Below are 23545 nucleotides of genomic sequence, written 5' to 3'. Positions count from 1 at the left end.
CCAACGCCACCCGCCCAACCTTCTTCTTTTCCCAATCCACGCCGAATCGCTGTTGCAGGGCAGCACTCATCAAGCCTCATGGCGTCTTGACGGACCCCGTCATCATGGCACGTTTGCTTGCTGACGCCCTTCTTTGCCTTTCATCCCGTCTTATACCTCATTCCTAACTGGCCCATTGATTGGGCTTCTTTCTCTTCTCCCCGGGGCAGCAGCCTCTTGTCGTCGTCCGCCGTCCGGCATACATCACCATGGCGGAAGCGGGCAACGACCAGGCCCTGGCCACGACCTTTGCCTTGTAAGTAATGTGAAGCTATTCGGCGGGCGAGGATGCTAACGTGTTGAATTTAGTGGCACCGTTGCCATTGCAGCGGTCGCGGCGGCCTCGTTGCACCTGAGAGGCGGCGCCTCGTCGCTCTTTCGAGACGCGCTGAGGCTGGTCCTCGTTGGTTACCTTACGACTTCTTTTCTCTGGGCACTGATAGGCTTCATCGCTACCTTTGTCCAAATGTCGGCTGTTCCGGGATGCCAAGCCGCCGTCGCCTTTGCCGCCATCTTCGATCAGCTCGCGCGCATTCTATTGGAGGAATTCCTCTTCTGGGCCATGAAGTGCGAGATTCAGGCCTCTGTCAGAGTACTGCTGCCTCAAGGAATCTTCCTCCTGCGATTCATTCTGGGCGGGATATTCGTTGGCTTTCAGAGACCACAGTACAAACCTGTCTGTGTCGGCACAACCATTGTCACGCCAATCGCAGTCGTGCTTCTCGTCACTGAGGCTGCAATCGTCGTGATGCTCTTGATACGCGCCTCTTCGGTTGGAATCTTCAGAGACATGCAGGAGAAGACCCCGGCATGGCCTCGGAGCAGATCACTGCTGTTCATCACGCTGGCGCTGGGTTTGTGGATTGCCGTGAGTAGAACCAAGATCCGTCCTTCATGCAGAGCTCCTTCTGACATGACGCTTCAGCTGAGCATCCCCATGATCTTGGGCATGGAGTCCTTCGACCTGGTCGTCCGGACTGTGCTTCCCGCCATTGGCTCACTCGTAGCGATCGGTATGTGTTGTCCTTGACGCCGCATTGCGGGTTCCTTTTACTTACGGAATCTCCTAGTTCTTGTCGCAGTCTTCAGGAACACCCTAAAAAGCTCACTTATAAACACATCGCAGAGGCCTCAGATGACCGAAGGCCCCGCCAGTGACTTGCCTCCCGCCAATGGAGGCTCAGTAACTCGCAACCTACCCAACCGAGATGCCTCTCCTTCTTATACTTCGAACCCATTCACAGCCCCCCCTCGGGATGCACCGTCGTCGAGCGACTCGGAGCGTCCGTTCGCCTCTCGAGACGGGACAACTGGCTTACCCATCATCAGCCGACCGAGCCCCGGACAAGCAGATGCAGGGGTCGGGGGCGTGCCGGTGACTGGCCAGCTGTTTCCCCCCATCAAGGCCCAGGCAGCACCGGCGGCGGCCAAGAGCTTCAACGAGCGACCGACCAAGAAGGCCGTCCTGAAAGGAGGCAAAGTCACGATTTCTTACCCCGTGCCTAATGACGACGAACCAGAGCCCCTGGGAAGAGTCCCCACCGTTGACTTAGCCACCGCAGCCAAGGATCAGAAGGAACGGAGGGATAACACTTTTCCTCAGCCTTCGTCATCGGACTTGGTTGGTTCGCCTAAGGCCTTGTCACCAAGGGAAATACGAAATCAGCCCCAAAACCTCAAGCGCAAGGAGGTTGGGATGTCCATTGATTCCATGGTCGACGATGCCAGGCAGTCGCCACAGCAGACCGAGGAGCCCCTGGCAAAGGCAGAAACATCTTCTGCTCAGATATCCCCCGCAGCAGACAACGTGCGGCGACGATCACCCATCAGGCAAGCACCTCAGGTCCCTGTTCCGAGCTTTCCGTCAGTTCCAACGCAGAAGAGTGATGCGGCTCCCGACGTCGGTACCTCAACTACGTTGACTGCCCCAGCGGAGCCTGAATCACCTCAGAAGCTTGGCCCACGGCCACAAATGGCTGGGGATGAACCCAGGGGGCGAACACTGTCTACCACGGCTTCACTCCGGCGGTCTCGATCGGGGGCTCCGACATTCACTGACCCGACCCCGCCTCCTGAGATACCAGGAAAATTCCCTACCCCGACAGAATCGATGGAAGTCTTGGTTCTTCCAGTCCCCCCTCTAGGACCAAGAGAAAGCCCCGAGCCGTCAAACAAGAACTCTGCTGTTCTTGATAATTCACGAGGAACATTGGCGAATCTCCCGCGCAACGGTTCTGTCAGAGCTGATATTCGCCCATCCCGGCAGAGGCCAGCGTCTCCTCCGAGGGAGGAACAGCCCGAGATCGCCAAGACGCCCGTACAGCTGCGACAAATGAACGGAATACCAAATAACCCCAGGGCACGAATCCAAAAACCTGCGCCTAAAGACCAGGTCGCCCCGCAGGAAACAGTCGAGCTCAGCAAAGGCCCTAAGAAGGAAGATTCCAGTGCCATGCGGGGTATCATGGATCAAGCCCTGAAAAGTATTGCAGAGGAACCTCCTCGAGTCCGGGCACAGGATAGGGAATCTGTCGTCAATCGGCCGAGGCCGGTTCCCCGAAAGCCTGCCGTTGGACACACGTCTCCGTCCAGGGGGGTCTCCAGGCCCCTTCCAAACATCAGCAACCGAATATCCGAATCCATCGAAGCCGAGGCGTCTACTGCATCAGAAAGTACAGTGGCGTTGCTCCCTTCCAAGAATCCTGGAAACGCCACTTTTGGCGCAGGGGTGCAAGATTCTTCTCCAGCTGCACCCAAAGATGAGCGCGGCCTGAAGCAGATATCGCCGTCTGTTTCTGACATGTCCGCTGCGGCGCTGCCGCCTTTGCCTGCACAGGGAGCCGATCTCACCAAGCCATCTCGTCCAAAGGAGGCTTCTGCCACCACCCACACTCCAGAGGCTCCCGCGCGCGACCCTCGTCCACACCACTCAACAGGCAAGTTCTTGTCAAAGTTCAGCCTGGATACGACATTCAGCGCCTTTGATGAGCAGCAGAACGGGGTTTTTGAACCGTCGCAAGCCGCCTCTCAATCGCACCGATCACCTCAAGGAGGCGAGAGAAACAAGAAAAGACTGTCTTCACCCGTGATTCCAGCCGACGATCGGCAAGGCTCTTTGGCCTCGCAAAACTGGGATGCCAACGAGGGCTCAAGGCGCGTTCACTTTCCAGAACCTGTGACGAAACCTCAGGCTGTTCAAGTCGCATCATCCACCGCAACGCCTGAATCGCGAATGTGGCTGGAGCCCAATGATAGGCGCCATATGGTAGAGAGCGCCTTGTTGACAGATGACGACGACGAAGGCAAAGAGACCATGACCGTGATGCTCGACGTGCCAGTTGAGCAAGCTAAACCTCACAAGCAGGATCTGGCTGGCAGCGTGCCGGATCGCGGCTCTTGGCATCGCCGAGTGGGCGATAAATGCCCGACATTCTCGGACAGGAAGAGGATGACAAGGACGCGACTTGTACCTCGGCCACCGCCGCTGCCCCTTGACAAGCCTACAAAGACGAGGAAAGCCGCCACAGCTGAGCTTCCTCCCTTGGAGACACCCAAACAGGCTCTGGAGAAGATTCAGGAGCAGCTTAATAGGCTCGGCGAACTTGTCGAGCCCCCGGCAACCGAGGAGGGTCAGCAGCAGCCGGAGCCGGAGCAGCCTCAAGAAAATCTCCGACGAGGAACGAGTCTCCTGGCCGACCTCGAGATGGAGATGGGCATGCAGGAGGATCACTGGCAGGAGATGCGTCGCGACTATTCTCGAGTTTCCATGTCGACCCTAGCATCTTCCCCTAACACGGAACCTCCATCTGCAAAATTGGAGCGCATGCTCTCGGCAGCTGCTGGCGCCGACTCTGCAGGCCTCGAAGCACCGATTGGCCTGGATGTATCGACCCTGAATCTTGGTAACTTGAGCAAACCTTTCTCCTCGCCCTCCGACCTCGAGAAATGGGCACTCGGTGGCGATAAGAACTTGGGCTCTATTCAAGCTCCCCAAATTGACTCGGCGAGGCCGCCAGTATCGACATCGCTCACCTCGTCACCAGGAATTCGTCACGTCACCAGCTCCGACTTCAGCGAGCGCAGTACCGATGCCGCGATCCAGTCATTGGAGCTGACCCCATCTCCGTCTCGAGGGGATCTGCAAAGGCCGGTGACGAGAAAGGCATCGGAACTGCTTGGAATCGAAAGCCCAATGCTCCACAGCACTTCCTCGACCCCGAAAGAAACTCATCCGGCTGAACGACCGCGCACAATGAGACCCCCGCGACGGAGCAAGCGGATGTCGTCGTTGCCCGACATCTTGGAGGACCCAGTGCCCATGGTAGGCAAACGAGGCACCCTTGGACTCTTCCAATTCCCCTGGGGCGAGAAGTCAGACTCTGCTTCCGTTCCTCTCTCGAGCCAGATGCAAGCTGCCATGAACATGAGTATGGGCATGGGTATGCCTGTCAATATGGCACCCGGTATGCCGGTTTTTCCAACTATGGACGCACAGGTTCGCACGTTGGACTCGCAAGACTACCCCTCATCGTTCTTTGACGACTACGACGACGACGAGGCCGCAGGCGATGAATATGGCGTCAGCAGCGAGGATGATGAATATGGCGAAGACGACGATGAAGATGAAGACGACGACGACGATTCTTTCGACGAAGCGACGCTCTGGGAAATCGCGAATCTCCTCAAATCCGACAAGGTCCCGTCCCGGGGTAGCCTCTTCCCCGAACAGGAAAGGGGGGGCCGACAAGAGCCCTCATCGGGCCCTAGTCGACACCACGCCAGCGTTTCAGCAATCGAGTCTCGGGACAGCGAGCCGCCAGTTGGGTCATCCCGCGTCCCTTCCAATGGAAGGTCGTCCTCGCGAAACCAGTCCATGCAAACCCACTTGTGGGGCGGCAAGTCCAGCCACGCCTCGACGATGCGTTCAATAGGGTTGCCTCAACCCGACAAGACCTGGGAGACGTATCTGACTTGTCCTGCTGGAACTGTTCGTGCTCCTATCCGGGTATTACGACCGGCCACTCTCACTAGCAACACACTCTGGCCGGCAGATTCGGGCGAGCCCATGTCGACGCCTACTCAGCCTGCTATGGGCTTGTGGCAGTCAACCGTAATAATGTCGAGCTCAAGAGTTGCCGGACCTGTCGATGCAGTCGACCTGAAACAACAAGAGACTGTTACCGAAATTCTTCCGTTCTTTCTTGACGCCACTCTACGCTGGTCGCAGCCGAAGTTCCCCGAGCCCGCCAGTGATGACTTGGCTCAACCAGACCAGGCTATGGGAGAGTTGCATCACGCCCCCGAAAACGCACCTGTCCATGTTACGCCTCAAGAAGCCAGCCAAGCCCTGGTTGAAAGCGAACTGCTTCAAGCACCAGGTCCATCATATGCAGTCGGCGCAGGTGGAGGTGCAGTGACGGAGACGGGTAGCGGTGAAACTGTTGCACTGTGGGTGCCTCCTGTGGCCGCCAAGGCTGAGGAGTCAAGGGGGTTGTTCCAGATGCGTCATGTCTGCGACAAGAAGGGGGAGATGTCGACGGAGCCCGCTGCTTTGGAAATGCGACCCAATCCAAGGACGAGGCCTCAGACTTTGGAAAAACTGGAGTCGACAGGCCTCTGGTCCCTTCCACCGAAACACTCTTTCGCCCACGATTGGATTTCGCTGTCGTCCATGAGACCGAGAACCCCGGAGGCCATGTCCTCGGCCTGGAGCAGCCGGTCGCCCTTCACCGACGCCTCGTCTACCCACTCGAGCATCACCAGGCTGTCTACGGCCAGTGGGAGCCTTTTTACAGGCTATCTCGAGGAAACGGCTTCGTGCTCTTCGAGCCAGAGCGTGCATGGTGATGAGGCGGATATGCAAGAGCAGGTGTGGCCGACTCGACCTGCCCAGCCGGCCTCGCAGGCTGAGTGGGCAGCAGCTCTCGCGGAGGCTCTCGCGGCCAGCAGCTCCGGCTCTGTGGTGTCTGTATCTGCTCCGTCGGAAGAGGTTGCTGCGGCGAGCGAATCTGTGTCGCCCGGCGGGGGCTTTGACACTTCGACGATGCATCCCGTCTTCCTGACGTCTGATTTCGACACCAGCGTGGGCGATATCCACCCCGCTGCCCTGGGCTATTAAAACAGCGCCCGGCGAAGTAGACTCGACCGATCGTGACATCTTGAAGAGATGCCTTGGCTGATCATTTCATGTTATCGTTTTTGCATTGCGTTGCTCCGCTTTGTAGTTTGGGCGCAGGAAGAGGTGGCGAGTGAGGGTATAAATGGGGCTAATGTCGAGGGCGAGGATGGGACGCTTGGCGTTATGGGTTGGCTTGGAGATACCCTTTTTAGCTGTATGCAAATTGGAAGAGAGAAGTAGCTGGCCGGGTTTCTTCTTGTGCGACTGATTTACGTGCCGCCCATGGGGCTGTGGGATATTGAGTCGCGGAACAATTTACGACAGCTGGTTCAGTAGCCACGCTCGCCTGGTTTGTGCGACTGTATGTTGTTGAGAATGTCACTGAGAGAGCGTTGCGAGTAAGTCCATGTGTGTAAGTAATAGGTGATCATGGCCCCTTGGGCTCTATCCATGCAATCATCAAATACTCGACAACAACGGATAAGGAGCACACATACTCGACGAGAGAAAAAAAGGGAACCAGAACGCCACGATGCGTCCATGAGAACAGACATCGAATGCCCCCTTTTCCCTCCCTTTCTTCGTCTTCCTCCTCCACCACACCCGTGTGCCCTGTATCCCACGCATTCTATCCCGCCTCCCCCCATCAACCGCTCCCTGTCCTGACCCTTTGCAGGATTTCGTGGTTGGCCTTCGTATGCTCTCTTTGCGTCTTCCCGTCACTCGGGTGAATTTTGAATGGAGTCGTTGAACGTGCCGCTCATTCTCGTGCCTTTTGTCATGCCTCGTCCGGGACGAGCATTGCCAAGGTGCATTAAAAGTCAATCACCGCCCGGTCTTTAGTTCCGAACCCGTCATTCCCCTCCATGGACGTGTCGAAGGGTGCTTCTGTAGAGAATGCCCCGCACAAAGGGAACCGCAAGTAAAATAAGGAAATCGCAATTATTATCACGGCTCGTCACATCGCCGCCAAAGCATCGCCATCAGCAGTCGCCCCGTGGTGACTCGTCCATTCGCCGGCCCTCGAGTGGTCAAAAAGCTGGACGTCGCCTGGGCTCCCCGCATGAAGTAGGCGAGGCAGGCTGGTCATGCCGTGCAAGGGCAGACCTGTGTCGTCAAACGGGGTTGGTGACAGTCGGCTTGGCTTCGGCAGCTGGACAAAGATGAATAGAGCGAGTCCATCTGGTACAGATGGGACACAGCGAGGATCTGGCGTGCAGGACTGTTTCCCGGACGCAAGCCGTCGTCCTTCTCCCAATGCCGACCTTCCAGCCGAGCCAAAAGTCTGAATCGGGAATTTCTCCCGTAAGTATCCCGTACGCATCCGAGATGAGCCGAGGCCTGGGACCGTCGCTATGCAAAGGAAAAAGCAAACAGAAAAAGGAAAGCAAATGTTCGCAAGAGATTAGTTGTTGTATACAAGACCACATGCTGCCCACTTCGGCAGGGCTCGTCGAGGTGCTGCAGAAAGGCCAGGTACGGGGAACCGGAAACCCTGGCCGGACATGGCTAGCCGACCGTCATCAGCGGCATCTGTGGGCTCATTGGCGCTGAAGGGGACTTTTCCGGCGTTGGGGTGCTCTCCATCATGGAGTTGGTGCCGCGGCTCTTGGTCGCTCGTCGCAGAGGACTCGAGCCTGGATCATCGAATACTCGCGTAAACGCGGGGCTGGATTCAAGTCGGCGCTCGCGACGCGGTGTTGTCGCAGGGCTTTGCGTTATCTGGTCGACCCTGCGGATCGCGTCCGACAGGACATCGCGCAATTCTCCGGCTCTCTTGACCAAAGCCTTCAGACTGTTGGTGTCAAACTGCACTCTGCCATTGCTACCCTCCTGCGGCCGGGAGTCGCGCGGCGGCTCGGTGGAAGAGCGGTGATGTTGGCGCATCGACTCCATGACCGATCGCACCACTCCGCTCACGTCATTGGGCGGGTTTGATTGATAGTCTGGCGTCCGGGGCGGCTTCACGCGGCTCGACTGTGCACCATTCGGCTCCACCAGTGGCCAATTGCCACCAAAAATGTCGTCTTCTGGGGAAAACACGGACCGTCGCCTCGGGGACTGACGCTCTCGCACCACTGCGGTTTTCCGCATGGCCGGCTCTGGGCTGTCGAATGCAGCGTCGAACTGGTCCGATGTCGCAGCGTCATGCCTATCCTCGAGCGGCAGGCCCTTGACGTCGCGAGAGCTGGGGCCAGTGGGTGCCGAGGATTGGTGGTCTTCCTTCTCATCGTCTTCGTCGGGCGAGGCGAGGGCAATGATTCCTTCTGCCTCTCTCCACAACCCTGTTTGGTCGCCATTGAGCATGTTCAGTTCCCGGCCATGCCGGCAAAGGCGTTTCAGGTCGTTGACAAGTAGAGACAATTCCCGGATCTGTCCCGAGTGCGCGCGAACACTGGGTTGTGTTGCACGGATAGACTCGGGAACGGCAAAGGCCTTTTCCTGACTCTTGCCAGCAGCTTCGCCGTTGCAGTCCCCCCCGCCAACGCCGAACTCAAAGTCCTCATCCCAATCCTCGGAGACGGTCTTGGCGCCCATCCCCCAGGTACCATATTTTGGTCCCGGTGGTTTTGCAATGGCGACGGAATCGTTGACGATGGGAACACTTTGGCTTCGCACGTGTGTCGGTGTTGGTCCCCTGCGTATAGCCGAGCGGCCTCCCCTAGAGTCCATCTCCGGCATGGCATAGGCTGTCCTCGGCCGCATAGAGATCCCGCCGCCCTCGTGCTTGTCGTGTATGGACGTCTCGCTCCACTCGAATAGGTTGCTCAAAGGGCGCTCGATACGGTGGTCATGGTCACCCATTCGCGGCAGAGTCTCCCCCTCAATGCTGGCCAGTGCAAGTCGAACGTTGGGGTTCATGCCCTTCGAACCAAGAGAGCTGTTGCCCTGGGAAGGAGGGGACAGGGGGCTGCTGAACGGCTTGTCATCATCCCTTGTCCAGTCTTCGTCGTCATCGAAGCCATCCAAAGAACAGCGCTCCAGGTTTTCGGTCATGCGTGCGACGTCGTCATGTGGTGACTCGGAGCTAGAATGAGGCTCGACGATGACCAATCCACGATGGCTTGGGGACGACTTGGCCCCGGCGTATTGAGCCGCTCGAACCGGCGTTGATGTGCTCTCATCGTCCTCCTCCATGATTTTGTTCCCTTCGTCCCAGCCCCTTGCCAGCATCTCTTGTACAGACAAGCGCTTTGTTCTGCCGTTACCAGCAGTGCTTGGGGGAGACTCGTCGTATACAGACTCGAGAGGCGTTTCCACTGCCCTTGCGCGACAAGACGATAGCGTTCGCAGGGAGTCAAACATTGTATCGCTCTTGAAATCGAAGTCATCGTCATCCCCAGACGTAAATCCCCGAGCATCACCGTCGGAGCTTTCCATGACGAAAGACCTCTCATAGTGTGACCCCCTGGCGAATTGCGACAAGGCGGTGGAGCTAGTCGAGCTTCCCGATGGTTGATTAGGCCGAGCATGGCGAGTGGTGGCCCCGCCGCGTGAGAATCCCACTGGACGCGGCAAATTACCAACGCCATACACGACGATGGAATGGCCAAGAGGTGGAGATGATCGATTTCGGTGGTGGATGGGAACCTGGCGACGAACTGTCATGGCCGAATCGATGAGCACAGGCTCTTGCAGCGCCTTTGGAGGGGCCGAGGTTTTGGTCGATGGCTCGGATGGTGATGTTTTCTCCTGCTGGTCCACAGGTGAGTGTGAGGTGCTGAGTTCTGTCGGTTCCGAGACGTGGCGCCGACTGGCGCCGTCGGACGGGTCAAGTCCCCTCTTTGGCCGACGGAGGCTGCCTGATCGTTTGGAGACCCAATTAGTCGCCGACGAGAGGCTTTCGGACAGCGACCGTCTCGTCCGCGTGGGCGGGGCGGGTTCGGGAGGGAGGGTCAAAACCCCAAAAGCCTGGCTGGACGACTGGTCGGACGTCTCCTGGATTTCCGCAGGGGCGGCCAAAGAGACGCCAATCGACGCCAAGGGTGCGGGAAGCATTCTTGGCTTGACTAAATGCACCCTATTCTCCCGATTACCACCTTGAGGGCTGATTCTTTTTAGAGCTAGGTCCCGCAGAGGGGGGGTCGCATCGCCGAGGCGGCCCTGAAGACTAGCACTCGCGGCAATGCGTGTTGTTCTCGAGTGGAAAAAAGATGCCCATCCAGATTCCGATTGAGACCCTGGAAAGACCTGCTCGTCGAAGGGTGAGGCGCCCAGCAGCTCTTCCGGCCCAATTGGCCGCTCAAAAGAGTATTTGGGATGAGCGGTCGAGCCTGCCACATCAATGTCGGCACGGAACTGCTGAAGAGTGGCGGACCTTTGGTGGCTGGTGGCTGGTCGACGGAGGCTCGGAAAATGTCCTCTGGGTCGCCAGCGCGGAGAGACTTCGCCCGAGCTGCTGCCGGTCTGCGTATTCGAGGTCCGCTTGACGAGCTTATTGGGAGGCAAAGGTAGCGCCGCTGGGCTGGGACGGAAAAGTATCGGAGCCGCCGAGTTGTGCGAGAAGGCGACCGATGTGGAATCAGCGATAAGGCTGGACCTGGGACTGTTGTTCTGGGACAGAGGTCGGATGGACAGCCGCCTCATCCACGAGCCATTGGACGAGACGGAATCTCGCGGGCCAACTGAGGGCGCGGACGGCGAAAGCTCGCCCGGCCTTGCAAAAGACAGCCTCCTGCTAAAGGACCTCGGCGACGTGAACTGAGAACTCTGGGGCCGTTGGTGGCGGGACAAGGGCGGCCTCGAGGTTGCTTGCGGATGCGAGACGGCGCGGTGGTGCGAGTGCTCGTCGACAATCGCCGCGGACGTCGTGAGGGGACGAGAGTAAAGGATACTCGTTGGACGGTGGTTCGCCTCGAATGCGCGATCGACAGATATGGTTCGCTGGTGCGATCTGCGCAGAGTCCTCGCAGGGCTGTCTTCGGTGGTGGCGTTGGTGGTGTTCGAGGTGGGGGGAGGCTGGCCGAACACCAGACCGCTGGCCGCTGCCGCAATAGCAGTGCCGGTCCCGACGAGCTGTGGAGAGATGGCGGGCAGTAAGCACAAGCTACACGGTAAAACCAAAACCAAGGTGTGGAGGAGCAGGAGACAATCGAAGCAAGAATGGGCGAGGAACGAGGACAAAGCTTAGTCGAAGCATCTGGACGATGTGGTTGTCGTGACACGAGAGGAAGGGAGGCGGCCGAATCGGAGCAAGGGAGAGAAACCTACACTGGGGACGGTCTGCATGGTTGCCTACTCGAGCAGATGCAGGGAGGGCATTCTAGTGGTTGTTGCGAAGAAGAGCGATGCTGCTGGAGGCGAAATGCTTTGGCATCGTCGGGTGCCACGGCTCGACGCAGCAGGCACACTCCTGCGGTGCCAGGAATGCGCGTGACGATGGCGGACGGATCGGTTGTGGGGAAGAGGGAAAAACGCGCCCAGTTATGAGGCTGCCGCGTCAAGAGACGGGCCGTGCTCGAGCCCTAGGCGCCTGTGGCCGAGCGAGAGGAGGAGGGGGGAGGGGACAAGGGAAAAGAGAGGGAATCAACAGGCGTGCAAGAAGTGAACATGAAGATGGGTAGAGGAGAGAAGAGGAAGACAACGATGATGATGTCGAAGCGGCGATAAGGTACTGCTACGGGCAGCCGCCGTAGGTACATGCCTGCATATAGGTACATGCTGGCCCCCCCCCCCCCCAGGGGTTGGCTAGCAGCGGTTGGTGATGAATGGGCCTGCGGTTGGACCGACCGCGACACGACCGAAAGCCCTCTTCCATGTCTACTGAATCCATTGACGCTGGCACTTGGGTGCTGCAGGCTTGGAGATTGCACTGAGATTCCACTCGGGCGACGTCGGATCGCCGCTGCAGGGATGGGCGGCTGGACTACTAGGGCGAGATCCAATGGCGATTACCTGTATTACAGCGGGCGCAAGCGCGGGAACTGCGCCAAGCCAGGTTGCCGCTGCCCTGCTCGGGTGAGGAACATGAAGCAGGGTAGCGCTTTCAAGAGAGTACCTGTTCCAGAGTGGAGATTCCCGGGGCGGTTCATGTACTTTTTGGGGGCCTCGACCTTACATGGCGTACCGGAATCTGCATCTCCATCTCGTGTACGGAGTACATGCAGCACTGTGCTGTGCTGTATAATGCAGCTGTGGAGAGGACCCGGAGAGGCATTAAGAAACGGCCCACCTAAAGCTGAGTCCTTCGTCGGGGAGCGGAAGCTACGAGCATGGCCTGCATTTGAATGTCGAGGAAGCGGACAGTTAGGACAAGGTACTCCGTAGTGTCTGCGAGACTGGTGAGCAAAAGACGGCCTCTCCTCGTGTAGGTCCGACTTGGGCGGGTCTCCAAAAACCACCGCCAAGTAAGTTAGCCACAGCGGCCAACCACGGAACAAAGGATTCAGTCACCCATGCGCTTGGGGATTATCATCGGGAGCATTGACAAATGGACAGGCTGCCTCGTCCATGTACATGTGTGTGCTTGGTGCATGCATTGATGTGCAGACTTGTCGATTCCCGAAAGCGAGCCTCCAGCCCTGTCTAGACACATGCCAGCGCTGTGCCGCGGAACAGAGGCTCAGATACAGTGGGGGCGCCAGCCTGGAAAAGCACGGGCAGGGGGATTCCTGGGAAGCGCCCCCAGGCAGGATGGGGGGTGGAGCTGCTCAGCAACGCCGTCGCGCTGCGGCTATCCAGTCGAGCGCTAGACTGGCTGATTAGGTACTTTATGCGCCCTGCCTTCTGTAGGGACAGGTCGGTACTTGCCCAGAGGCCTGTATCTACTAACCGACCGACTGCTGGCATCGCGGGCATGGGCATGTTTTGGACGATCAGACATGTTGGAATTGGCAATTTCTGCCATTCTTCCATGACCGCAAAAAGCACCTGTGCTCCACCTAAGCGCTTAGGCCGGTGCTGAAGAGAGTACTGAAAAAGAAGAAAGAGTTCACGGAGAGCGAGTGAGCTGCCGGCATCCAACGTCGCTTGCCAAGCGCTGACGACAAATACATACTACCTTAGGTAAGTACAGCCTGGTGCTTGTACTCCGTACTGTGCTGTACGAATACTGTGTCCATGTACGACTCGATAGCCGCATCGGCGAATATGTTCTGTCCGCATACGTACGGTATGTAATTAAGATGGAGTACTGACGGCCTTTTCTTTCTTTTTCTTCTTCAATTTTGATCGAAAAGGTTGCCGTCGCGTGGCACCAATGGCGATGCCTGCACCTCTCCAAGGCCTGCCTCGCCCGGCTCACCAATCATCCGCCATCCAGCCGCAGCCCCGAAACCTCAAATCTGCGGCCACCATCAGCAGGCGCTGCGAGTTGCTCTCCTGTTTCGCATCTACAGCAGCATCTAAATTGGTACCGGCGAGACCGTTTGCTGCTCGAGAAATCTGCCTCATCGACCACGTGTTCCTGAACAAGATCGAGTCATGGCGAGAGCGCCAAAAAAAAAACCCTGTCTTACCACTGATCGGCCAAAAGGTCGCATGCCCCTGCCCGGACACAGTTCAGTTTCAAACCGCCTCCCAGACATTGCGCCTTGCCTTGCGCGGCGGCCTGGCCCAGCGAGCGGAGACCATCGACGGGAGCCAACAGGCCAAACAACAACAACAATAAACAAACAAACAACAGGGACGATGACAACATCACACAGCCATACTTCGCACATACATGATGTATGTACAGAAGAGTGAGCCACAAGACAATTACTGTACAAGGCTGTGAGAGCGCTGCTATCGTATCATCCGCACATCCTCCTCATCCATCCCTTGAGACATGCCTCCAGATAACGCACCTTACCTTGTCCTGTGTACCAAGTAGTCTGCAAACTCGCCAGTTCGGCCCTCATCAAGCCCCTGTACCACATGCATCGTGGATAGCTGAAGCCTGGCCGCATCTTCTCGCAAGCAGCAGCCTAGCAGCAGCAGCAGCATCATCTCTTTACGTCACATGGCTCATCAGATGCAATCTCAGCCGTTTACGGACCCCCCGAGCCGTGGCAACGAATTGCGGCGTAGCAGGAAGTCGTCAGCCCAAGACATACTTTTTACCACATCGACTCCCCCTCGCGTCCTTGAGATTATTCAAACCGCTACGACATGCTTCGCCGTGTCTCTGCTTGCCGAAACCGGTGGTACCAATAACCGACGCGTACATGTAATAATCATCTATGCTTGTGGTGCCTCGAGATGTTGACGTCAACCAAACCAAGGCACGGCCGCATCAGGCATCTCGACCGGCGCGAGTATGACAAGATTGACCCTGGCCCCCCGTCCGCGAACGCCAGGCTCGAGTGTCCATGCATACCCGCCCGGAGACGACTGCCTGTGGCCAACGCCGGTCCCGAGCTCGACAAAACTGGGGTTCTTGGTGCCGTGCGGGGGTGAAATCATCGTGCGCCTGCCATTGCTTCGCCTCTCCCTCTCGTCTCTTCCTCCCAGCGTCGAGGTGGTCAAAACATTGGACGTCGAATTGATCGTCTCGCCGTCGCCATTGGTTCCGTGTCCGTACTGTACGGGGCCTCTATCGTATCTGGCCATTCGTCGGCCGCGGTTCATCCCATTGACTGGCGACTCCCTCTCTGCCCATTGGCGCTCGTTGCTGCGCCTGGCACCCACAACGCCAGATCAAAGATCTTGTTTGTCTGTGGGGGGCGTCATTCCTTCGGATGGCGTGATACCGCCTTCCCGCTCCCACGAGGCTGCGGCCGATTTGCCTGTCCAAAACAGGCTTTCCCGCTCGAGGTTCGCGTCAGCTGAGCCAGCGCAGCGATCAATTGCCGTGAGCAGTCATGGTAAGACAGGAGTAGCCATCGTAGTCTGGACGATTGGGTTGGCGCCTCGCTCTAACCCCATCTGCAGCCATCATTCGACGCCATGCAAAAGGCTCTCTTCCAGTACACTTCTCCCGTACTCATTCAAAGCAAGCATGAACTGCAGCGCCCATGGGCAAAGCGTGTATACTGTACTCTATGTAACCGGTTGTGTACAGCGTCGCACGTGCCCGCCTGCGAGTGCGATATGGATGAAGCCCGAACGTGCTGGCCTCGCCATGATCCAGACCTTGAGCACTGACTTTCCCACACCGCACGGCGATGATCAAGGGCGGCGGCCCAGGCAACAACGATACAAGGACGGTTGCTCGCCTACAATCGGCTACCCAAGTCGATGCCAGAGGCCCTGGTCCATGTACCCTTCCCTGCTGGGGCTACTACTTTCTTGCGTGTGGATGTCTCAGCCAACCTTTCCTTTTCCCGGCTTTTTTATATCTTTCGACCCTACCGAAATATGGTCATATCTTCATTTCCTCGGGCTCCTACGGTATGTGGTTGGAGTCGCTCTCCCAGCGAGCTGTTTGGATCAGCACCCGGTCCTCGGTAACGCGTCAATTCGTACAAGGTTGAATCCTACTGCCTGTCATGGCTGCTGCAGCTACCAGACATGCTCTGCATGTCGATGCTCCAGCCCGTTACGGTCTAGATTTGCTCCAGCATCCCAGGTTTCCCGCTGGATGCTTATCCCGTTGTCCCGAGAACAAGAAAAGCAAGAGAAACCAGAGACACGACAGAGACCCCAAGATGAGGAAAAAGAAAGGCAATCGGGAAGAAAGGAAGGAAATTGGATCAATCGGCTCTCGCGCAGGCCTGAGTCGGTATGCACACGATGGGAAACACCCTGGAAGTGGTCCACTATTCTCACACGTTTTTCTATTCCCAAGTTCCTGGGCAAAAGGAACATCCACGCTTTCCTCGGGGCCTGGGCATACCCCAGCTGCATGGCAACACCCGACTGCTACGTACTTTGTTCGTATGGAAGTAGGTAGTTCTTGGCCGCCTTTGCTGCGGAGACCGCCATTTCGTCCCCGTACTTTGCGCGACCTATCCTTGAACGCGACAAAGCGGCGCGAAGCTGGCGCGAAAGCTGCTGCTGACCGTTGATTGGCCAATGAGGACGAATCGTCAACCCACCGCCAGAGCGAAAACGGTTGTGCGTAACCCCAGGCTCGCTGCCCGGCTGATTGGCCAAATAGTGCCGAGTTGAAATTACCGACGAGGGTTATCGCCAAGGGTGGTTCGGAGACGATTATTGTGCCTAGATATGATTAATAAGAGGAGACATGGTTGACTCGTGAACAAAATCCAGATTGAGCTGAAGCCACGCGGGTCGCGTGAGGACTGCCGCCTGCGTGGCGTTGAAAGGCCGTTTGAATTACCTACCCAGCGAGGTTGGGCTGTACCACGCTGGGGATGGGGTGAGTTTCCGAGTACTGTAATTCAAGTTCTGGCAGCATGGTGATGGGAAACAACCATAAACCATACAGATCCAAAGTTGCACACCTGATGCGTTTGCTGCGGCACTTTTGTAACGTTTGCATTCATCCGCCGCGATTATTCTCTTCTGTCGAGTGCTCACTGAATGGAGGGGTCGTCGGGGATCGGCGTTTTGAATTGCCGAGGCCTAGGCGCCCGGAACGGGAGAAAAGGTTCCGGTTCGATCCGGGACGGCGTGTCTGCCAAACCGGCAAAAACCAAATTGCGGGGCAAAATCGCCATCGTGTGTCCGGACGGCCATCGAAGACTCGCTAAGCCGACAGTCGTAGCCACGATACGTGCCAGCCAGTCAATTCGCGCATATCTTCCGTCTCAAGCAACCGACCCTGATTTGCCCTAGTTTTCCATTGCTAGCAACCTAAAAGTCCTTCGCCGGGTGACGAGTCCCACCGCAAAATGGACGCCGACATCAAAGCCGTTCTCCCAAACATCGACCCCGTCATCTCAGACTACTCTGTTGGCTACCTGACCCACGCATCTACTGCTTGGTCCGACGATGACGACTCGTCTGGGCTGTCGCCCCTGAACGAAGCCGCCGCCGCCGTCACCGAACTGCTGCTCTCCGCCTCGGGCGCCGTCGACGCCGCCGTCGAGGACAAGATCAAGCAGCTGGTGGAGAAATGGGTTGACAAGTATACCACCGCCAACGGGGGGCAGCGCAACGGCCCCTTGACGGTCAGGAGGCTGGACCAGACGATTCAAGTCAGCTCGCAGCGCAACATGTCGTCCACTCTGGCCGTCGCGTCGGGCGGTGTCGACTTGGAGTCCGCCAATGCGAGAAAGGTCGAGTCCAAGGTCGATCGCAAGAAGCTTGAAAAGGCCGAGCGCAAGATCGCTGCCAAGCAGCAGAAAAAGACGTTCAAGACGGTCGAGTACGAGGCGTCCAGGCTGCTCGATCAGCCCGAGAACACGCAGTCGTATGAGGAGTTTTACATGGCCGTCAACCCGCTTCAGTTGGGCGGCTCCGGAGCCAGTAAAACGAAGGACATCAAACTCGACAGTATCGATGTTTCCATCGGCGGTCTACGCATCCTCACAGATACCTGTCTCACACTCGCATACGGTCACCGATACGGTCTGGTCGGCAACAACGGTATTGGCAAGTCGACGTTGCTGCGGGCGTTGTCGAGGAGAGATGTCGCCATCCCAACTCACATATCGATTCTACACGTCGAGCAAGAGGTAAGCACTCGTCTCCTACTGCGCTCCTCTGACATCGCTTCTCTACTCGCGGGCCATCTGACCGAATGCTGATGGACGCTCTGCAGATCACAGGTGACGATACGCCGGCTCTGCAAGCCGTCCTGGACGCAGACGTTTGGCGCAAGGTTCTCCTCAAAGAGCAAGAAGTAAGTGGCCCAGCTCTGGTTTTCACGTCGCAAGGGAAGACTAACTCGGAAGCAGGAACTCACAGCCAGCCTGGCCGACCTGGAAGCCCGGCGAGCTCCCCTTGCCGACACTTCGACCGATGCTGCCAAGCTCGACCAAGAAAAGGAGGCCAAAGACGGCAAGCTGGGCGACATTCAGGCCAAGCTGGCCGAAATGGAGTCAGACAAGGCCGAGTCCCGGGCGGCCAGCATCCTCGCCGGTCTTGGCTTCTCGGCCGAACGCCAACAAGACGCAACCAAGACCTTTTCCGGCGGTTGGAGAATGCGACTCGCGCTCGCGCGTGCCCTGTTCTGCGAGCCCGATCTCCTGCTACTCGACGAACCGTCCAACATGTTGGACGTTCCTTCAATCACCTTCCTCTCCGGATACCTGCAAAGCTACCCGAGTACTGTCCTCGTCGTCTCCCACGACAGAGCCTTCCTCAACGAAGTGGCGACAGACATCATCCACCAGCACTCGGAACGGCTCGACTACTACCGTGGAGCCAATTTTGACTCGTTCTATGCGACTCGCGAGGAGCGCAAGAAGGTTGCCAAGAAGGAGTACGAGAACCAGATGGCCCAGCGAGCCCACCTGCAGGCTTTCATCGACAAGTTCCGGTACAACGCGGCCAAGTCGTCTGAAGCCCAGTCACGCATCAAGAAGCTGGAGAAGATGCCCGTGCTGGAGCCGCCAGAGTCAGAGTACAACGTCAAGTTCCGCTTTCCCGATGTGGAGAAGCTGTCGCCGCCCATCATTCAGATGTCCGAGGTGGCGTTTGGTTACTCCAAGGACAAGCCATTATTGAGCAATGTGGACCTAGACGTCCAGCTGGACTCCCGGATCGGCATCGTCGGACCCAACGGCGCGGGCAAGACGACAATCTTGAAGCTCCTGATTGGGAAGCTGGAGCCACTCAAGGGAATCGTCACGGCAAATGCCCGACTGCGGATTGGCTTCTTTGCACAACACCACGTCGACGCGCTGGATCTGACCATGAGCTCGGTGAGTTTCATGGCCAAGATGTACCCTGGCCGCACCGACGAGGAATACCGACGACAGCTCGGTGCGTTTGGCATCACAGGCACGACGGGCCTGCAGAAGATGGGACAGCTCTCGGGTGGTCAGAAGTCGAGGGTCGCGTTTGCCTGCCTGGCCCTCACGAATCCGCACATTCTGGTGCTCGACGAGCCTTCGAATCATCTCGACATTGAGGCCATGGACGCCCTGGCGGAGGCGCTCACCGAGTTCCAGGGCGGTGTGCTGATGGTGTCTCACGACGTCACCATGCTGCAGATGGTGTGTACGTCACTGTGGGTATGCGACGGCGGAATGGTTGAGAAGTTTCCCGGCGATGTGCAGCAGTACAAGAAGAGGATCGCGGCGCAGGCAGACGCGGCTGGTGTTGTCAAGGCCCATTAGCAGCTCGGAGAGAAGGTATCTGGGGCGAAGATATCCATCCTGTAGCGAATGGAAACGGCTACTGTGGTGGTGAGTGATGAGCTGCTCGTCAAGGAGAGATCTGATCCTTTCTCTTTTCACAGCTGCGTGCTCGTAGGAGCGGGAGCTTCATCGCGTCTCGCTCTTCTGTCCCTTGTGGCGACAACGCGCCGTAGATATCGTGATGCCCTCTTTCTTTTCGCGGCAACAGGAACAAAACTCTCCGCGGGACAGAATACCAAGCCCGTAACAGCCTTTTACTCTGATCTTTGTCTGTACGCGAAACATTCTCAAAGCACAGCAGCATGCCTTACGTAATTCACAAACGCTGGAAATGAATTGCTGCCGTGCACGGGCCACGCTGTAAACAAGCGAGGGTGGTTGAGGGGAGGGAGGCCCGCACCTGTCTCCTGCCGCCCAAGTCAGGAGCCATGGCGGTGAAGAGGTACCTACCCTGACCTCCTCCTGCAAGAGTGTCCAACAAAATCCACTCGCTCAACCTCTCACTTCCCTCATCACCACATACCACCCACCCCTCGGATCGTGAAGCCCGCCCTCGACCCTTGCGACTCTCGCCGTATTTCCTGTCCTGCCCAGCACGTCTTCTCGACGATAGTCTTCATCCGCAAATATGCGTGAGATTGTAAGTCCTCTGCCGCCCCGACGAACTATCCGCGCGACGCGTCTCGACGCCCAAGATGCCCCTGATTACCTCTGCCCCACCAAAAACATTGCACGCCCATTTCGGCCCAACTCGAGAAGCACGCAGGCACCTGCGACTTGCTGTCGATGACCAGTCTGCTGACCGAGCCTTTTGAACGACTATAGGTTCATCTCCAGACTGGCCAGTGCGTAAGTAAATTCGCGGCCACGGCACCACACAGTCCCCGGAAGCTCACTGTTGTCTGTAGGGCAACCAAATCGGTGCTGCGTTCTGGCAGACCATCTCTGGCGAGCACGGACTCGACAGCAATGGCGTCTACAATGGCACTTCGGAGCTTCAGCTCGAGCGCATGAGCGTCTATTTCAACGAGGTGCGTTGCGTTTTTCGTCTTTTCTGCCCCGCTTGAGAGTACCGTTGAGCAAAGCCTAACGCTGGCGGCGGGTGAATAGGCCTCAGGCAACAAATATGTCCCTCGCGCCGTTCTCGTCGATCTCGAGCCCGGCACCATGGACGCCGTCCGCGCTGGTCCTTTCGGCCAGCTTTTCCGCCCCGATAACTTCGTTTTCGGGCAGTCCGGTGCTGGCAACAACTGGGCCAAAGGCCACTACACTGAGGGCGCGGAGCTGGTCGACAACGTCCTCGATGTCGTTCGTCGCGAGGCCGAGGGCTGTGACTGCCTCCAAGGCTTCCAAATCACCCACTCCCTGGGTGGTGGCACCGGTGCCGGCATGGGCACCCTGCTCATTTCCAAGATTCGCGAGGAGTTCCCTGACCGCATGATGGCCACCTTCTCGGTCGTCCCCTCCCCCAAGGTCTCCGACACCGTCGTCGAGCCCTACAACGCCACTCTGTCCGTCCATCAGCTTGTGGAGAACTCGGACGAGACGTTCTGCATTGACAACGAGGCCCTCTACGATATTTGCATGCGCACCCTGAAGCTGTCCAGCCCCTCGTACGGTGACCTGAACCACCTCGTCTCGGCTGTCATGTCGGGTGTCACGACCTGCCTGCGATTCCCCGGTCAGCTCAACTCGGATCTCCGCAAGCTCGCCGTCAACATGGTTCCCTTCCCTCGTCTTCACTTCTTCATGGTCGGCTTTGCGCCCCTGACCAGCCGTGGCGCCCACTCTTTCCGCGCTGTCAGCGTGCCCGAGTTGACGCAGCAAATGTTCGACCCCAAGAACATGATGGCCGCCTCCGACTTCCGCAACGGCCGCTACCTGACTTGCTGTGCCATTTTGTACGTGCTCATGACGTTGTCGGTCTCGAAGCTTTTGCTAACAAGAAATGCAGCCGTGGCAAGGTCGCCATGAAGGAGGTCGAGGACCAGATGCGCAACGTGCAGAACAAGAACGCAACTTACTTCGTTGAGTGGATTCCCAACAACATCCAGACCGCCCTGTGCGCTATCCCTCCCCGTGGCCTGAAGATGTCGTCCACCTTCATCGGCAACTCGACCTCGATCCAGGAGCTTTTCAAGCGTGTTGGTGAGCAGTTCACTGCCATGTTCCGTCGCAAGGCCTTCTTGCACTGGTACACGGGCGAGGGTATGGACGAGATGGAGTTCACCGAGGCCGAGTCCAACATGAATGACTTGGTCTCCGAGTACCAGCAGTACCAGGATGCTGGTATCGATGACGAGCCGGAGGAGTACGGTGAGGAGGATGTTCCGGATAATGAGGATTAGGCCATGTCTCCTTAGCCAACGGCGCGCCCTCTCGCAACCACGAGATTGCACAGTGGCCGCCAGCTGAGTGTGAATTCGCTTCGGGGTGTCGAGGTTGTTCCGTGCAAGGGTGTTTTCTAGATACCTTGTTCCGACCGCAGAGCTTTTAATGCAGTGCGTGGCCTGGAAAGATTAAAACTAGTACCTGGTACGCCAGCAAAACATATTCGACGTACAGTCTAATTTGTACGTATTACAATTGATGGCGCCAATGGCCACCGAGGCAGTGAGCGGTGTAGAGTCCCGGCACTTGGACTCTTTGTAACTGATGGCCCCGTCCATGATGCTCAGAAGGGGAAAACACTTGGAGCATGTATGAGACTGAATTTGGGGGGTGTTTTAGACAGACAGAGGCGGTAGAGCTAGAAGAGACGTGAATGGCTCGAGCTGGCGAGGTCTTTTGAGCGACTCAAGTAGTCTTCGTTCGGGACGTTAGAGAAAAAGGTGTCCGAAAAGGTGTGATGGCAGTTCCCGCCGTAGTAGCGCTCCGAGCTCTGGTGGAACAAGTGTCTGCCGCGTATCCATAGTATACTTTTATAATTCACTTACGGACTACGGAGTATAAATGATATGAACTATTAATACGTATTAGAGCTAAAAAGACCTGGCACCCTCAATCCCGGCGCAGGGACGCCCATTGGCTTAGGTAAGTGAGGTAGCACAAGAAAGGCACGTGACTAGATGACTAAGCGACCAAAATGCTCCAACCCAACGACAGGAAGCTGCTCTCACTCCCAAGGCCAGTATCTGCAATATCGAGCATATCCGTCTCTGCACCCATTGGCACCGTTGGGGCAAACTCCATGGCCGCAAAGTTTGCTCCCGCTCGGGGTGAGGCATTGCGCCATGCCCTGCGTGCCTCGCCGGCCGTGACGCTACCGGGATTCCTGGTGCCTGCGTGGCAGGGATTCGCGCGACGCCAAGGCCAGCAGTTCTCGACGACGACACAACAGCACTCGAAGCTTGGGCGGACGCCGATATCGATACCTCCGGGGGTAGAGCTTATCGTGGGCGGGACCAAGACGCTGAAGAGCATGACGTCGTACCGAGCGGATGTGAAGAAGACGATTACGGTCAAGGGACCGCTGGGTGAGCTTGGTTCCCCTATTACTCCTTGGGCGCGAGGGAGTGGACTGCGGGGATAGTAGACACGGGGGCTAACGAGATGCGTACGATGGCAGCCACGCTGGAGCTCGATGTTCCCGACTTTGTCAGCTTGAGCCAGGATATAGAGGACCGGAAGGTGGTGCTGAGCGTCGAGGATGCAGATGTAAGGCATCAAAGAGAGATGTGGGGTACGTTTTTCTCTTGCAACGTGTGCGCCTCTGCCCGTTTGCTAACAGGCCCCCTCTTACTCTCCAGGAACAACGTGGTCCTACTTGAACAACTACGTCATGGGGGTCTCCGAAGGCCACACGGCCATCCTGCGCCTCGTCGGCGTCGGCTACCGCGCCAGCGTGGAGCAGCGCGGCGCAAAGGAAGAGTACCCCGGCCAGCGCTTCCTCTGCCTCAAGCTGGGCTTCACGCACCCCGTCGAGGAGGGCATCCCCAAGGGCGTCACGGTGACGGCGGTCACGCCCACGCGCATCCTCCTCGAGGGCCCGGACCGCGAGGCCATCATGTCGTTTGCCGGGCGCGTGAGGCTGTGGCGGCCGCCGGAGCCGTACAAGGGAAAGGGCATCTTCATCAACGACCAGACGATTAAGCTGAAGCAGAAGAAGATTAAGTAGGCGGTGGGATGGAGGCAGCTACTCGGTCCGCGTGTATGGGGGTGCGGCTCTGGCGGCGGTGATGCAAAGTCTTGCGTGTACGAGTATATACGAGCCATTACCGCACAATTCCGATATTGTTTCGTTCCATTTGTGTCA

General features: G+C 57.6%; 5 protein-coding genes across 5 annotated transcripts; 4 read left to right on the top strand and 1 right to left on the bottom strand.

Annotated features, from left to right (window-relative positions):
- Positions 1-248: 248 nt before the first annotated feature.
- On the top strand, positions 249-6157 carry HRG_10370 (uncharacterized protein; the record flags this gene model as incomplete). The annotated part of the gene is made up of 8 exons (XM_044868841.1): positions 249-295; positions 349-907; positions 965-1052; positions 1110-1902; positions 2281-2498; positions 2766-4502; positions 4557-5875; positions 5933-6157. The coding sequence occupies 8 exons, from the start codon at positions 249-251 to the stop codon at positions 6155-6157; spliced, it is 4986 nt and encodes a 1661-aa protein (XP_044716196.1).
- A 1509-nt stretch (positions 6158-7666) lies between these two features.
- On the bottom strand, positions 7667-11386 carry HRG_10369 (uncharacterized protein; the record flags this gene model as incomplete). The annotated part of the gene is made up of 7 exons (XM_044868840.1): positions 7667-7707; positions 7795-8264; positions 8310-9306; positions 9367-9602; positions 9693-10814; positions 10914-11173; positions 11369-11386. 7 exons carry the CDS (start codon positions 11384-11386, stop codon positions 7667-7669), a joined length of 3144 nt encoding a protein of 1047 aa, XP_044716195.1.
- A 5489-nt stretch (positions 11387-16875) lies between these two features.
- On the top strand, positions 16876-19269 carry HRG_10368 (ABC transporter domain-containing protein; the record flags this gene model as incomplete). The annotated part of the gene is made up of 3 exons (XM_044868839.1): positions 16876-17661; positions 17748-17828; positions 17884-19269. 3 exons carry the CDS (start codon positions 16876-16878, stop codon positions 19267-19269), a joined length of 2253 nt encoding a protein of 750 aa, XP_044716194.1.
- Positions 19270-19918: 649 nt separating this feature from the next.
- HRG_10367 (beta-tubulin) lies at positions 19919-21638 on the top strand (the record flags this gene model as incomplete). Its single annotated transcript, XM_044868838.1, has 5 exons — positions 19919-19930; positions 20116-20139; positions 20199-20321; positions 20401-21191; positions 21245-21638. 5 exons carry the CDS (start codon positions 19919-19921, stop codon positions 21636-21638), a joined length of 1344 nt encoding a protein of 447 aa, XP_044716193.1.
- An 842-nt stretch (positions 21639-22480) lies between these two features.
- HRG_10366 (ribosomal protein l6 domain-containing protein) lies at positions 22481-23407 on the top strand (the record flags this gene model as incomplete). Its single annotated transcript, XM_044868837.1, has 3 exons — positions 22481-22766; positions 22859-22972; positions 23040-23407. 3 exons carry the CDS (start codon positions 22481-22483, stop codon positions 23405-23407), a joined length of 768 nt encoding a protein of 255 aa, XP_044716192.1.
- Positions 23408-23545: the final 138 nt, after the last annotated feature.

The sequence above is a fragment of the Hirsutella rhossiliensis genome (genome assembly GCF_020360975.1).
Source record: "Hirsutella rhossiliensis strain HR02 chromosome Unknown scaffold00015, whole genome shotgun sequence".
Classification (NCBI taxonomy): domain Eukaryota; kingdom Fungi; phylum Ascomycota; class Sordariomycetes; order Hypocreales; family Ophiocordycipitaceae; genus Hirsutella; species Hirsutella rhossiliensis.
Note: the sequence above shows the minus strand (reverse complement) of the source record. Positions and strands in the feature narration are given on the sequence as shown.